The following is a 16,328-nucleotide window of genomic DNA, read 5'->3' as shown; positions in this document are numbered from 1 at the left end:
ATTCATAAAACCTATTTTGCTATGGGACACCGTTTACGAGTTATTTACAAAAAACTAAAAAGGGACTTTAAAATTGATTGTAATTAACTTACCGGCTGCTTTGTCTTTTTAAATATTGATCCTAGCGAAAAGTGTTCTACATGTTTCTTGTAGGAAATTTTATGTTTATTATTTATGTGTGATCAACAGGGTAAAGACCGGTAGTGATCACCGAATCGTAAGAGGCACACTGAATATCAATATTAAACTTGAAAGGTCCAGCCTGATGAAGTCTACGCTCCGACCTACTCGAGCCCATGTTCAAAACCCCGAAAGCTTTCAACTCGAGCTCTCTAACCGCTTTGCTTGCCTAGAGAACTTGGCTTCAGTGGACGAAATCAACGACGGGCTAGTGGAAACTGTCCACACAGTAGGGTCTAAGTTTTTTAGACCCCGCCGTAAAGATAGACCTCAGAAATTGACCGAGCAAACCTTAAACCTCATGGCTGAACGACGCTCGCTACAGTTGCAGTCTCCCGATGACGCGGAGTCATATAGGCAGCTCAATAGACGTATATCTAAGTCCTTGCGACATGATCTGCGTCTCTTTAATACTAACCGTATTAAAGAGACTATTGAGCGAAACCAAGGCTCCAAAGTGTTCGCAAAGGACAAAGCAACGCAAGCAAAGCAAGGGTCTATTGGGCAAAGCCAGCTGACAAAGCTGAAACGGGAAGATGGCAGCATAGCGTCGAGCAAAGCGGAGGTTTTAGGTGAGATCGAGAGGTTCTATGGACAGTTATACACTTCGATCGCAAAGCCCGTTGACAGCTTGGTAGGAGATCCAAGAGCCAAGCTGTCCCGACATTATACCGAAGATATCCCGGACATCAGTCTGTACGAGATTAGGATGGCCCTGAAGCAGCTTAAGAACAACAAGGCGCCGGGCAAAGACGAAATCACTTCAGAGCTTCTGAGAGCGGGTGGAACACCGGTACTTAAAGTCCTCCAGAAGCTCTTTAATTCCGCCTTGTCCGAGGGCATAACGCCTGAAACATGGAATAGAGGCGAGGTGGTGCTGTTCTTCAAAAAAGGTGATAACAACCTATTGAAGAACTACAGACCCATCACGCTTCTGAGCCATGTCTATAAGCTGTTTTCAAGGGTCATCACGAACCGTCTCGAACACAGACTTGATGACTTCCACCCTCCCGAACAAGCCGGTTTCCGAAAAGGCTATAGTACCATAGACCACATCCATACGCTGCGGCAAGTTATACAGAAGACCGAAGAGTATAACTTGCCATTATGCTTAGCGTTTGTGGACTATGAGAAAGCCTTCGATTCGGTGGAAACATGGGCGGTGCTTGAGTCTCTTCAGCGATGCCATATTGACTATCGGTACATCGAAGTGTTGAAGTGTTTGTATAATAACGCCACCATGTCGGTCCGAGTACAGGAGCAGAGCACGAGGGCGATTCCATTGAAAAAAAGGGGCGTAAGGCAGGGAGACGTTATCTCTCCGAAACTGTTTACTGCCGTAATGGAAGACGCCTTCAAGCTCCTGGAATGGGAAGGACTTGGCATCAACATCAACGGCGAATAAATCACTCACCTTCGGTTTGCCGACGATATCGTAGTCATGGCAAAGTCGATGGAGGAACTCAGCATGATGCTCGATGACCTCAACCGAGTTTCACAACGGGTGGGCTTGAAAATGAACATGGACAAGACGAAACTTATGTCAAATGCCAATGTTGTGCCCATCCCAGTCTCTGTTGGCAACTCGGTACTCGAAGTTGTTGACTCGTACATCTACCTAGGACAAGTAGTCCAATTAGGTAGGTCCAACTTCGAGAAAGAGGTCAACCGCCGAATCCAACTCGGTTGGGCAGCGTTCGGGAAACTACGTAATGTCTTTTCGTCCGACATACCTCAGTGCCTCAAGACGAAAGTCTTTAATCAATGTGTGTTACCAGTGATGACTTACGGCTCCGAAACGTGGTCTTTCACTATCGGCCTCATCTCAAAACTCAAAGTCGCTCAACGAGCTATGGAGAGGGCTATGCTCGGAGTTTCTCTACGTGATCGAATCAGAAATGAGGAGATCCGTAGACGAACTAAAGTCACCGACATAGCCCACCGGATTAGCAAGCTGAAGTGGCAATGGGCAGGCCACATTGCACGCAGAGAAGATGGCCGATGGGGTCGAAATGTGCTCGAGTAGAGACCACGGACTAGCAAGCGCAGCGTAGGACGTCCACCCACAAGATGGACAGACGATCTTGTTAAGGTCGCCGGAAGACGCTGGATGCGGGTCGCTTCCAATCGGCACGTATGGAGGTCCAAGGGGGAGGCCTATGTTCAGCAGTGGACGTCTTATGGCTGAGATGATGATGATGATGATGATTTATGTGTAAGATTTGTTTTTGCTATGAGTCACACTTTTCAAATTATTAACGAAAAAATAAAAACAAGGAACCTTAGAATTTATTATAATTAACTTTCCCTCTTTATTATCTTTTTAAATATTGATCCCTGCTAAAAATGTACTGAATCTTTTTTATTGAAAATTTTGTGTAGATTATTACTTCATTTTTTTTATATTGGCCACCGTTTACGAGTTATTTACGAAAAACTAAAAAAAGGGACCTTTAATATCACATATCTCACTTCCAGTCAAGAATTCGATCAAGCAACCGGCGGATTCGGAAATTCGGATTCAGCGGGGTCTAATTAGGTTAAAAAACCCGGTTGCCAAAAAGTAATATGTTTTGCCAGTAGAAATCGATTTTTACAAAAATGTGACCAGTCTAAATTATTCAATTTGATTAATTTTATAGCCTTTTAAAATATGTTTACACAATTTATCAATCGTGACTGAATTCCGGATTGGTTAGATGGGTGTGTGCCTTTGCTGCCCAACTTGTTATAAAATGACAATATGACGGACGAATGTCTGAAATGTCACCGTATTTAAGAATTATTTTGCTTTTCTTCGTATGTTGAAAAACATTGTTTGTATAACATATTTGCATATTTATACTGTGATTACCCATTTTATGAAACGTCCGCTAAACTAGCACAGGTCCGACGCTGACAGTGGTCACGGGCGTACTGGCGTGAGGAATAGGCGCAAGGTATTGCCGCGTAGGGTGTAATTTAGTAGGCAAAATGTTGAATTCATCAAATGATGAATGAAAAAATTAACGTATCGATAAAAGGACAAGCAATAATGAAGATTTACTTAAAAGCTATCGACTGAAGTAAGTTTCATATACATTTTTGTCCTAGTACTTCTAACATAAGGAAATAAAGACAGTGTTAGGCATGTTTTCAACTTAAGATTCTATCGAGAAAATAATGAGCCGTCGTGTTTCTGACGAGCAATAACGTAGTTCAAGGACTGAAGTTATACATACTAGAAAATAATGCATGAAATCCTTGTAAAAGTCTGTAAATATGGTGGTGGTAATCAAAGAAACTTAATTGCTAAATTGGAAATCAAAATAACTAAAATGGGCCAGAATCACCAATTTTAAACTACTACGTTTAGTGCTCATCGATGTTAGTGTCGTAAGCGCCATCGACAATAAGGTCCCTTTTCATAGATAATACCACATATGTTATGATTTATACACTTACCTCAACTTTTTTCACGATAACAGGCACAAAAATCACCAACTACTATTTTTAAAACATTTTAACAAATTCACAAACACATGTTTTTCAAATTTCTCCGAAACACTAAACATTGTTGTGTTTGACCGAGTAACGCCATCTAGTTGAAAATTGAGGAAGCGTCTAGTCCATGCATCGGTGTGTAGACTACAAGATACAGTGCATAAACTAGCGTTTAAAAAATTCCTTTAAAATTGAGAAAGGTGTCAAGAGTATGTTGCCCGTAGGCAACAGTATGATACAGAGGGTTAAGCGTAGCTTTAATACGAGTTTATGTAGTGTAGTTTTAGTTCAACTACATTGAATATCAGCTTGATACTCTAATTTACATTTACGTAGAGTAGAAAATCGGAAGTACATATCTGAATCGAACTAACTTAAAACTAAACTTTTTGGCGAAACTTTAGTTGGATGAAACGTGAAATTAACCACTTCCTAAGAGTACCTCGCAAACTTCACCAAACTGCATTAAATAAACTAACCCTCCAACATATACATACTTCAAAGGCTTCACTCGAACACGTCCAAACAACTCCAAACAAAAGTTGTAAAGCATGTGTGATTCGAGCCTTATTTGCCGACGAATTTCGGAGCGCAGTCATCGGCGACAGATACTGTCGACCGAATTCTGCCAAACTTCGCTTTCGTAAACGGATTGACGCGTTGCGCCGAACACTGCAGTGAATTGCATTCAGTGGCTTCAGTCGAGTGAGGAGGAAGTTTATAGGTACAATCAGCTGCAGAGATTGTTGACCCCCCTGCATAGAAATTTGTTCTCTGCAGCTGACTGTTCGTCTGAAATGCCAACAACTTTTAATAATATCGAGATTCTGATTAGTATACATATCTTATGATAAAGCAGGTAAAATACGAAAATAGGTTGAAATTACAGTTATGTTACATTTTTGCTAAAATTTTACTATTTTCTACCGAAATTCACTGACACCAACCTGTAAACTAATCTAATAAATGGCCGTCCAGTGATATGGGTCGAGTAAGGTAGTAAAAAATTAAAGCCTTTGAAAAGCATTTACGTTGAAACCATTAATTGTTACTGTCGGTACACTGATGCTCTAAAGGCTTTTATTAATAATGAAAATACCTCCAAAACGAATTTACGTTTTAAGCCCATACGTTTAACAGATTACATCACAGATTATGTTGGAGTCGAAAGTAAATATGAGAGGAATAAATAGGTACTGTTAGTCGATGTTGCCTTGTTTTTTTTTAACTTATCGTAAAAATGTTTATTATAAACCACTTACACTAATATGTATTTTTTGTTAATGGTTCATATTTTTAATATGACATCGAGTCTGTAAATCCACATATTTCAAACTAGACAATAGACATTAGTTAAAAATCGGCTCGTAGTGCTTTTATAAAGACTAGTAAAAAAGTGGCCTTAAGTTATGTTATGGGTCTATTATATTTGTATAGGTTTGTTATATGGTCTTATACATAAAGTTTGCATCATTTATTTGTAAAATTTGATAAATTTAGTACAATTACAATAATAGTAATTACTATCTTAGGCGACACCTACCTTCTGCATCATATAAGTACCTTTCTTATAGAGGAATATTCATTGACGTATATCTAAGGACTCGCCTTACGGGCAATAAGAATGAGGCATGAATGGGGCCAGTACCACAGATTAATAAATAGTTACTACGTAACAGATACTTCATTCCCAAAGAAAAGCGAAAATACCTACGCTATAATAGCCTACAAAACCTTAATAATAATACCTGCTGCTCAGGACAAGAAGAAATGTACCATAAGTACGCGCACAAAGAGTCGAGACTGTGTTGCCCGCCGTGCGAGTCACGTGCTAACGCGTCATCGTAAGAATGCGCTAGGGTTGTAGGCATCTACCTATGATGATTATTGTAATAAAACGAATGTTGCGGACCAACCATATTTTTTATTAGTCAATCAAATATGTTTTAGTTTTATATAATGATTTATAATTTTTTCCCTTCTCGGAATTCTCTGTTATTAAATTTTATAGTTGTAAATATCCTAAATCGCGTAAATAATTTTAATAAATACTCAGGAGCAAAGCAACGGAACATCAACGGTTTTTAAAATTTGTAATACGGTGCTACCAGGCAGGTTAATTATTACGTCGTCAAAATTATTTAAAAATACTTTTTCTAACCCTTCAATATAATTATTAAACGTTTCAGGTGGGACCTTTAGCCCGCCATAAAAAGATGAATCTTTATTATAGGCTTTTTCCTTTGTTTTTTGACTTTTACACCCATTTACTGCACAATAATTACGTGGTTTCGGCATTTCGAAGCGTAAGCGCGGGAAACGTGCGATGCGAGCGTTCAGGCGGGCGTTCGGCGGCCCTCCGTCGGTTGTATCGTCGACGATACGACGAGCGGTAGGCATATAGCGCGTGGCCTTGAGCGTGTGACGGAGGCCTGCCAGTACAGCGGTGTGACACCGCTACAACGCGATTGGTTGGTGAGTTTGCATCACGCGCGCGATTGGTCGCAACTAGTTGCGTTAGACTGCACGATTGGCTCGAATTCGTGAGTGACACCACTGCGTACCATTTTAGTGCATGTAACGCCCGTCTTTAGATATACGTCAATGGGAATATTGCTTTATATGTATATAACCATAGAGTACAAACGAGCATCATGTTCTAGATCGAGTTTCTGGACATGCACTACGGCACCGACGGCGGCGACGAGACCAGCCCGGCGCTGCTACGACACCTCCTCGACGAGATCCGTTGCTGCAACAACACTTCCAAGGCTGGCTACTTCCTCGTAAGTTCACATTTTTTATCAAAAAACGTTGCTGGTAGAGTCAGACCGAGAAAAGTCTGCAGCGATTTTGATAGCCCACGCAGGGCAAGTGTTATTTTAAACGTCAAACGTCTATGAAATTATGACGTATAAATAACAGTTGCACTGCGTGGGCTATCAAAATCGCTGCAGGCTTTTAATGGCACACAACAATAAAATCATTGACAGGAAGTTTTTAAAATTGAGAAGTTCAACAGCGTTTACATTAAATAATATATATACAAAAAAAACATTAGACCTTATAGCATAGCCAATAACAGAACTCCCTTGAATTTATACAATTACAAATTAGTATTCTTTTTTCGTACCGATAGCAAGTTGAACCGCCAACTGCAAGATGGACCAAAAAGTTTTTTCAACTTTTTATTTTACTTACCTTAATATCGTCCTCTCAAGTCACATTCACTCATTCATTCAATACTGTTCATGCGATTAGTACTCTGTGTTGCTGTGTGTGTAGTCATTCACCTCAACTCTCCTGCCGATACCTATACAGGTAGATTAGGCAGATAGATGCCTAATCTCGGCTGTCCCATACCAAAACCTAGTAACTGCTTCAGACCAAATTTTACAGGAGAGCGTAAAAACATAAAAAGTGTCAGCCTCGAAAAAAAACTTAATTTTATATAATTTTTTGAATGTAAATAGGTACATTATCAACCATTGTATGTATTAACATCCATATATCAATATATATTACATATTTTGCACGTTTTATGCTCCTTACTAGGTTTGAAAATGTAAGTACCGATGGAAGTGTCTTACATAATCCAGCTCAAAAACCTAGTAAGTGCTCTTAGTAGGTGTTAACTGCTTAATAGATAGGATAATTGCGCTAGTTTCCGTCCACTTGACGGATAAATGTTGTTTAGTTTAGACATTAAGAATTTAAATAAGTCCAAATTTGTGCAGCAATGTAGGTTTATATTCAAAGTTCGTACGAGAACTAGAGCTGGGCGAAAACTAGCGCAATAATCTATTTCTGAATCAACGCGTAAGCGTAGCTGCTGCTGTGGGGTGAATCAACTTTTTTTGTCACTCGTCGCCATAGTACGTTCTCCGGGGTCACTCTTAAAATTCTAGTTTTATGGTACTTAAAATAACTAAACATGCATTTGTATGGATGTTACTCGTATATGCCGTACAAGCATAATTTTTGACACAGTTATTTATTTATCAATCATTCGGCTTCACCCCCTGATCACCGTCTATGAACTACCTAAATCAATTTATTTATTAATCAATCGGCCTCACCCTGACCACCATGCACTAAATCAATCCATGAGTTATTATTTACTGGAAGATCGTTCCAGAATGATCTTGACTCTGGCATAAGGTTGATTAAGGTTAGTATACCATTATTCTTTTCATTCGTAATACCCCTAGTAGACCAATAGTGGGACCGGATTTTTGCACTAAAAGTTTTGATAATTCTAAAGAGGAAAAAGTGATACTTATCTGACATGGGACATATTTTTAAGCATATTTGTAAAATATGACGAAAAGTTAGAACGAGCGTTAGATATAAATTAGGTATTTATATATTTTTAGTAATGATTTTTTAATATTGAATTAAAGTGCAATGTTTAAGTTCCATCGTTTATAATATGTATGACGCTTTATAATGTAAAATTATTAGAAATTTTTTTAACGTGCTTCTTAGTCAAACTACAAATTAGCTTATTATTTTGTCGATATTGAATTAAAGTTTAATAAATCCACAACAACATATCTAAATTCTTAAGTTAATAGGCAAGCTAAAAATTTAGAAGAATAAGATATATGATTTAGAATTAATATGCGTTTTTTGTCCTATAATATCTAATATTGAATTAGAGTCTGTAAAAATAAGTCTATTACTATAAAATAATATACGCAGCCATATTATGGAAAATAAGAAATTTCGGTGTGTAGCTTGCATTGTAATAGTAAAATATATTTAAAAAGGCGCGAAATTCATACATACGCCGCGCTGGTCCGTCAGTGTCGCCGGCGCGCCGCCCGAGAGCCTATCGTAGCCTGCCTATACCTCGCCCCTCGCCTCGCCCCACCTCCCGCTCACAGCACTGTCTGTCTTTTCTTATTATTCATTTGTTTGTTTACTGTGGACATATATAAATTAGATGCGGACATTACGTGAAATTAAAGGGGTCCCTTTGTTTCCCATAAAGTTTTAAGTCATAATGTATTGTTTGTCATATAAGAACCTTCGGGCTCTCGAATTAAGGTTTATTTTTGAATGGCCTTAGTAGCAGTGTGATAGCGTTGACTCGGCTCGGAGAGTTGGCGAATTGGCGAGTTAGCGGATCGGATACCAAGTTATCAGTTAGTTTAGTGGCCGAGTTGATTAGGAAGAACATTTGAATTTCGAAATTGTAATAAAAATGTACATGATATTCACAACTATTTTTTACCATAGTTTGTCAAAGGACTGTCTCATTTCAAACATAGAGAGAATCATCATACTATCTTTGACTTACACTAGTACTAGCACCCAAAAGAAAAGGATGAATATAATTTTTTGTTTTTATTTACTGACAAATTGGTTTGACCGACTATACCTATTTCTGGTTCCTATTGTCATGTCCTGTCCTATTCAACGTCAATATCATATTATGTATATTATAAATCAACTGCTCAATATTACACGTATACATATTGAATATACAATAAGGTAAGTGACCTCACCTTATTGTATATTCCGTGTCGGCCGTATATGCCTATATACGGCCCACCTTAAATTAAAATGTTTTTTTTTTAATAAACAGGATATTAAGTATGAAAAACTCACTCAAATAGGTGTCTTATTTATTGAAGTTTCTTCATTATACCAAAATAGTTATAAAAATATTACGATACTCTTGGAAAATATACCTTTTATAAAAGTCCTAATGTGGGCCTTATTGAACACTAGCAGGGTATTACTTAATCCCGCAAAAAATAATCACTTTGACAGTAGACAATAACAGATTTTATTGTTTTTAACTTAAGAGTTATACATATACAAATAACAATATTTGGTACTTCACAACAAGAGGATATTTATAATAAGTTAAAAATAATTATTTTGGGCCTTATTAACTAAAGATATAAAAATTGTCTAGTTTACGCGAAAATAGTAGGTAACTAAAGTCACTAAACATAAATCTTTATTATTATTATGTTTTAACATCTGGCGGCACGGCAGTGCCCCCGCCAAGACGAGCAAAGCGCAAGGGCACTATCTACCTTTTCTCGAAGCGCTTCGTCGTTTTTTGGAACCCTCATAACTTGGGGTTGGATTATACTAGATAAACAAAGTTCTCGGACTTATTAAGCATATCAATTGCATAGCTCTTATACTTAAGATTTTATTCATATCTAAAAACTTCGATTTCGTCACTGACTCACTCACTTGATGATTATCAATACCTTTAGGGTACTTCCTGAAGTCCTCTAAGAAGCTGAAATTTGATATGTAAGATAGTTTTAGTACACAAACAACAAATAAATTCAAAAACTTGAATTTTTTAATCCCTAAGGGGATGATGAGGGGGTTTAATCTTGTATGGGGAATCAATAATCGCTGAACCGATTTAGTTGAAATTTGATATGTAGATAGGTATTGTTATGGGGAAGGATATAGAATAAATAGATTTCAACCTCAAAGTTTACCCTTACGGGGTGAAGGCAGATTTCAACCCCAAAGTTTACCCTTAAGGGGTGAAGGGTTTATATGGGGAATCAGTAAGAAGTACATTGTGTAACAGATGCCCCCAGATACTTATTTCAGGATTTTTAATAGTAAATCACCCCCAACCCTTTAAATTAGGGGATGGAAGATTGTCATAAGCAACTTACAAAAAGAAGTGAAATCCCACCAAAAACATTTTGATGTAAAATGTTGCCCAGACGAAACCATAAGGCTCGCACTGTCAAAAAGTTATCAGATCTCTTGCCAAGCTTCTAACTCTACAAGCCCTAACTTCACTAGCTCTACACCTTAGTCAAAGTATGTGGCTCGGCCGTTTCGTTTCTACAAGAACTATTGTATGTATAATAAAAAAACCGCCCACACAATTTTTAACAATATGTTTTTTTAGTGAAAAGTGAGTAAAATGTCTTTTAAAAACCCGTAGGGATCGGATCAAAAACTAAGTACTAAGTCCGACTCACGCCACAGATTATACAATAGTTCTTCCGAACAGATACTTATCTCTCAAACAAAACGCAAATACCTACCGTTTTGATACCTACACAAAAATACAATGGACCTTCAACGCGCCGCTCCCCGCACCGCGCGCACCGGCACAACGCTAGGGTTGCTGACGCTTAGAAATGATAAATAAATACCCACTTAAACAGCGGAGTGAAATAAAAGGAAAGCTAAATCTTAAATTATACCTAATATTCCGATTATGCTTTAGTGTTTGCGAAATAGTCATTTTAAAAGGTCATATGTCCCTGCAGTAACCGCAGTGTTTACGCCGTTTTATAAACCGCGCAATAATCCCAGCAAGAATTAGTTTTAAAACTTCGTGTAATTTAAAACCAGATAGAGATTAATGTTAAATAGTAAAGAAAAATAATAGAAACCCCATGAATAAAGGTAATTAATTATAAGTTAACCAGAGCAAAAATGAGTAGGCACTTTCCGGTGTAAACTTACTGTCGTTAAAATAAACATTTACCAAAATAAATTAAAAATTTACTACCTATTTCAAATAGATAGATATCTAAATCTATACATTTGTCACACATATTAAACATTACATGTTTAATTAAAGAAATTCAATAGTAGGTAGGTACCTACTACCCGCGCGATTCGAACTTTAAGATATCGCGCCGTTAGACATTCACTAGATATGAAATAGTAAAGATATGTGACGTTCCACGGCAAAAGGTACCTTATGGCGGCTGGCGCTTACGCTTATTAGTATCGCCACTCCAATGTTCAGTCGGGGCAATGGTACCTTTTGCCGTGGAACGTCACATATCTTTACTATTTCTTATCTAGTGCATCTCTAATTCATTTCCCGAATCCCGCCGTACGTGTAACTATCATCGTAAAAATTGACAGTGCGGCGCGCGGTGACGTGCGTACGTGAGCGCGTGTGGCAACCAACTGGCTTGCTTTTCTACCGTGAACGGGAGCAGATTCGTAGGTATTAATCCGAGCTCGCGCAGAGAGTTCCATAGGTCTGCTCACGCTTAGCTCCACATTTCTAATAGGTTTTCCTGACATCTATAGGTAAAGAGCTAATATGTGTATTTTTTTATAATAAAAAGACCCAGTAGTTTCGGAGATAAGGGTAATGTTAATTTTTTGCCTGTTTTCTTAAATAACTTCTAAACTATTTATTTTAAAATTATGAAAAAAATATATTTGAGATTCTAATTCTAAAATGAGCCCCTTCATTTGATGTATAACAAAGATATAGTTTTTTTTCTTCTCTTTATCATTCATCTCAAAAGTGACCCCTTTATTTAAATTTATATTACATATTTACTTTACATGTATGTCTTTGGGTTATAGACAAATTTCAACTTATTAGTCCAGTAGTTTCGGAGCAAATAGGCTGTGACAGACGGACAGCCAGACACACGAGTGATCCTATAAGGGTTCAGTTTTATTCCTTTTGAGGTACGGAACCCTAAAAATAATGATTATAATAAGTTTTTCACCTTATGCCCATGTGGCGGTAGCAAAACAGCCAAGCCACATATTTCGACTAAGGTGTAGAGTTAGTGAAGGGGCTTGTAGAGTTTGAAGCTTGGCTCGACAAGAGATCTGATAACTTTTTAACAGTGCGAGTCTTAGGCTTATGGTTTGGTCTTAGCAACATTTTACATGAAAATGTTTTTGGTGGGATAATTTTTTACAGTATAAATATTTATTCGTAACAGTTAGTATTATCTTTTAACATGATTTTTACTGTACATCTGGGCCCTATTTCACCAACGTGACAGGTGCGATATTTGTCGACATCACTGTTACTGACGTCACAGGCCTTTATAGGCTACGGTAACCGCTTACCATCAGACGAGCGGTGTGGTTGTTTGCCACCAACCAGTGTTGGGCGTAATTAATTACTCGTGTAATTTAATTACATGTAATTAAAATGTTTGTTGTTTTTAATTACATAAAATTTAATTACATGTAATTAATTTTTCTGTGTAATTTGCAATTGTGATTACATTAATTAGTAATTCAATTACTCAATTACTTTTTATTTACCTTTTTATAATATGCAAATATGAACAAATTTACTTGTAGACTACATACATATAATTACTACAAGTTGTAGTAATTATAAAGAAAAACTTTTATGAATTCCATTATACGCTGGATAACGTTATAACATATTTTTTATCCCGGGAATCATACCTCTACAGGGTACTATGTGACAAACCACGTTGAATATGGCGGTCGGCGCTTACGTCGCGTAGCACCGCATTAGTATTGGGGCGCCGGTAATAATGACGTAAGCGCCGACCTAAGGTGCCTTTCGGGTTGGACTGTAGCAAAGGGGGGGCTGGGACTTGGACAATTGTCACAAGAAATACGACAGTTATCACGAAATTCCGACACAGAACTCATTTACTGTCAAGAATTACCGAAAGTTCTTTGAAATCTTGTGTCAATTGTCATCATAAACATCACAAGAAAGATACCTGTGACGTCAGCAACAATGAGACTTGTCGAATTGTCGCACCTGTCATGTTGGTGAAATAGGGCCCTGGTGCTACATTACGACACCGGTGCTATAATAAGCACATTAAAACACTCCCTTTGGCCGTGTTTTAAAATTCGTCATTCGTTGCATATATTTCGCACTTCTATCGTAAATAACTACCTATGTATTCATAAAAAAAGTTACCTATATAAGTAAGTAGTTACTGCCTTTAAAAAGTATAAGTGTCTAAATGTTATTAGACTTTTTGATTCTTTAAAACGTCTTTAGGTCAATAAAGCAAGTGAAAAATTATTAGAGTTAGACCAAGAAAAGTCTGCAGCGATTTGGACAGCCCGCGCAGTGAAGGTGTTATTTATAAGTCATAATTTCATAGAAGTTTCTTCAAATCGGCCTTATTAATGAGAGATTAAAAATATTCAAAATTATCTTAAAATATTTTAATCTATTATTTCATCTCATACGTTCAATAAGGCCCGGGACTGGACCTTTTTACCTGCACTGACAGTGGATCTTCTTAGCAACAAGTACAAATTCAGAATAATAGGGAGCAACTGCTATTTTTGAATGCTGGGCCTTGTTACCCGCCGGGCCTCATATGCCTGCACCTCACCTACCTTATTTATTTGTTTTACAAGGGGAAAATTGGTTGATTAATCGTGCTAATATTGATACCCAAACAAGCGAAACATTCTAAAATTGAACCACAAGCGTAGCGAGTGGTTCGTAAAGTTGAACCTCGAGCGTAGTGAAGGTTTCAAGGGACGAGGGTTAAATAAAATTTTCACTACATCAGCTCGTAAAGGCCCTCTTGATTGTTCGAAACGGATAAGAAGAGTGGCATTTAATTTGATGCAAATTTTGAGTTGTTTCCGTAGGTATACTTGTAAAGCTCAGTTGGTTGGTAAAATTGACTTTAAAAAAGATAAATATTGAATAACGTTAGTTTGAAATTGATTTAAATGATAAAGTAAATATTATCGGAGATAATAACATAAAATATATGTCGCTAGTCATTTATAACCTAAAAGCGCCAAATTACGCAAACTTATATTGAAATGACACCTGTCTATTGAATTTGAAGAATACTTTAACAAGGGTGGTTATCTGTATGACAATGCACCTAAAATAATTTTCAAATGTATCTATTATTTCTATACTTAACACGATAACGAATTCTACGTAAACCAAACCGCGGGCAATCCCTAGTACATATAGAAATAAATAAGTGTAGGTAAGTTTCCATTAGTGTACCTACTATTAACAATATAACTATTTACCATTGATAATAATTTTATAAACGTTTTGCGTATTTTTTACGGGCACCGCGCTAATCGCTAGCCCGCCACCGTCGATCGCTGCCTCCTGCCACGGCGCAACGCGCGGCGCGCGAAAACGCCGCGCGTTTGAAATGTAACTCAATATAAGCGCGGAATGCATACTTACGTATCAGTATTTAGTGTTGCCGTGATTTTATATTTCTAATATTTAGTGTGGGAACTAAGATCTTTATTATGACCGTGTAATATTAACTCTACAAACTTTAATTCAATATTGGCTATACTGCTTAACCAGAAATCAATATCTAGACAAGCACATTGTCTACATTTCTAACTTTTTACAAGTATACTAAGTTGAGAGATAATATCGTAATTTTACAATATCAGCTACTTTAATTCTTTATTGACAAAGTAATTCGTGTTTTTACGTTCACCAGAAAGCAGCTGTTCCAGATTTCTAAAAACCGAATATTGTGAATAAATTAAAGTGTAATTGAACATGTTACAGTTTTTTGTAACTTTAATTTTATATTTACATAGTTATTTAGCAAAATTGAAATATTTAAATATGGCCGAACGCTCCACCTATAATTTTCTAATATTTTACATAAATGTTATTTAACATGCATGCAATAACATATCAAAAAAGAAAAAACTTTAATGTTATCAAAACCCATTTTTGTTCCACCGCTGGTCTATAGGGCTTCTTATGCTCTATCAGGACAGGACATCACGACGGTACTAGGTGCCCCGCGCGCGGCCCCCGCGCAATGATTCCCAGTTCAAAAACCTAGTAAGGCGCTTATACCACACTAAAACCTAGTATGTCTCAGTCCCATACTAGGTTTTGTAATGGGATATGTGACTTGCTGGGTTTTACAATGGTAAACCGCCACTAGACATGCTACTTACTAGGTTTGGAGGTGTCCAAATCTCTGTCATTTAAGCCGATTTTTGAGCCGGTGTCTTTATAATCGGATGAGGACTTACTAGGTGGGTCCAAATAACATAAAAAACTCATTTCGAGAAATTTGTCCCTTACTAGGTTTTGGTTTGGGACAGACGATCTATTCTGATAGATATCAGAATAGTGTGAGTCTGTGCGGTGGTACGAGGATGTATTCCAATTGATGCGTTTCGGTTTTCGTTCCGTTTGTTTGATTTTCCCTTTGAACCGCTCGGCTCCGCTACTTCACTCAGCTCTGGAGATTGCTCAACCTAACGACCTCATTCTCCATGCATTGCGATCGATTCGCTGCTCAATACATATAGGACTCTTACCTATTTATACTCGTTATGATAAAGATTTTGAAAAGACAAAGTAATATAATTTTTGAAAGACTCTAAATGAGTTTTGAGACATATTTTATTGTTATTGTTTCCTTTTTTTTTATTACACATTGCACACAATCGTTATTACTATATTTTACAAGTTACTTTAGTTACAATTAATCATCGCATCGCTATTAGAACAACTAACAGAAAAAATATATGTGCTTTCAAAATCTTTGCAGATTTATCTTGGTCTAATTCTAATCGTCCGACCTATTCCATTCAATTTTAAATCATCCATTTACATTCAGTAAATGGATGATTGAAAATTTACTAAACGCAAACTCGTTATATTTTAATAGGTGTATATATAACTTGAACACACCGGGGATTCGATAATTGTGTAGCGATCTATACATACGTGTAAATAAATGGAAAATTAACAAAAAAAATAAGCGGAAATGGAATAAATGGAAAATGTTCACATTAAACTGTTAAGTTTCTGTTTGACCTAATGGTTAGTCAGTCGACCAGTCGGTAGAGAATGCCTTAAGGCGTTAAGTCCGCCTTTTGCACAATTTTATATCGTGAAATAAATTTGAAAATAAATAAAT

The 16,328-nt window shown here is 37.1% G+C and overlaps 1 protein-coding gene across 4 annotated transcripts in view; it reads left to right on the top strand.

Moving 5' to 3' along the window:
- The window catches only part of LOC134793585 (protein qui-1), a 203,275-nt gene that overhangs the window by 118,303 nt on the left and 68,644 nt on the right, over window positions 1–16,328 (top strand). For all 4 annotated transcript variants that reach the window (XM_063765198.1, XM_063765199.1, XM_063765197.1 and 1 more), the window contains one exon: window positions 6,327–6,449. In XM_063765198.1, the coding sequence (XP_063621268.1) occupies window positions 6,327–6,449 (123 nt within the window). The remainder of the gene's footprint in view (window positions 1–6,326; window positions 6,450–16,328) is intronic.

This window comes from Cydia splendana, chromosome 9, assembly GCF_910591565.1.
Source record: "Cydia splendana chromosome 9, ilCydSple1.2, whole genome shotgun sequence".
NCBI lineage: Eukaryota > Metazoa > Arthropoda > Insecta > Lepidoptera > Tortricidae > Cydia > Cydia splendana.
Note: the sequence above shows the minus strand (reverse complement) of the source record. Positions and strands in the feature narration are given on the sequence as shown.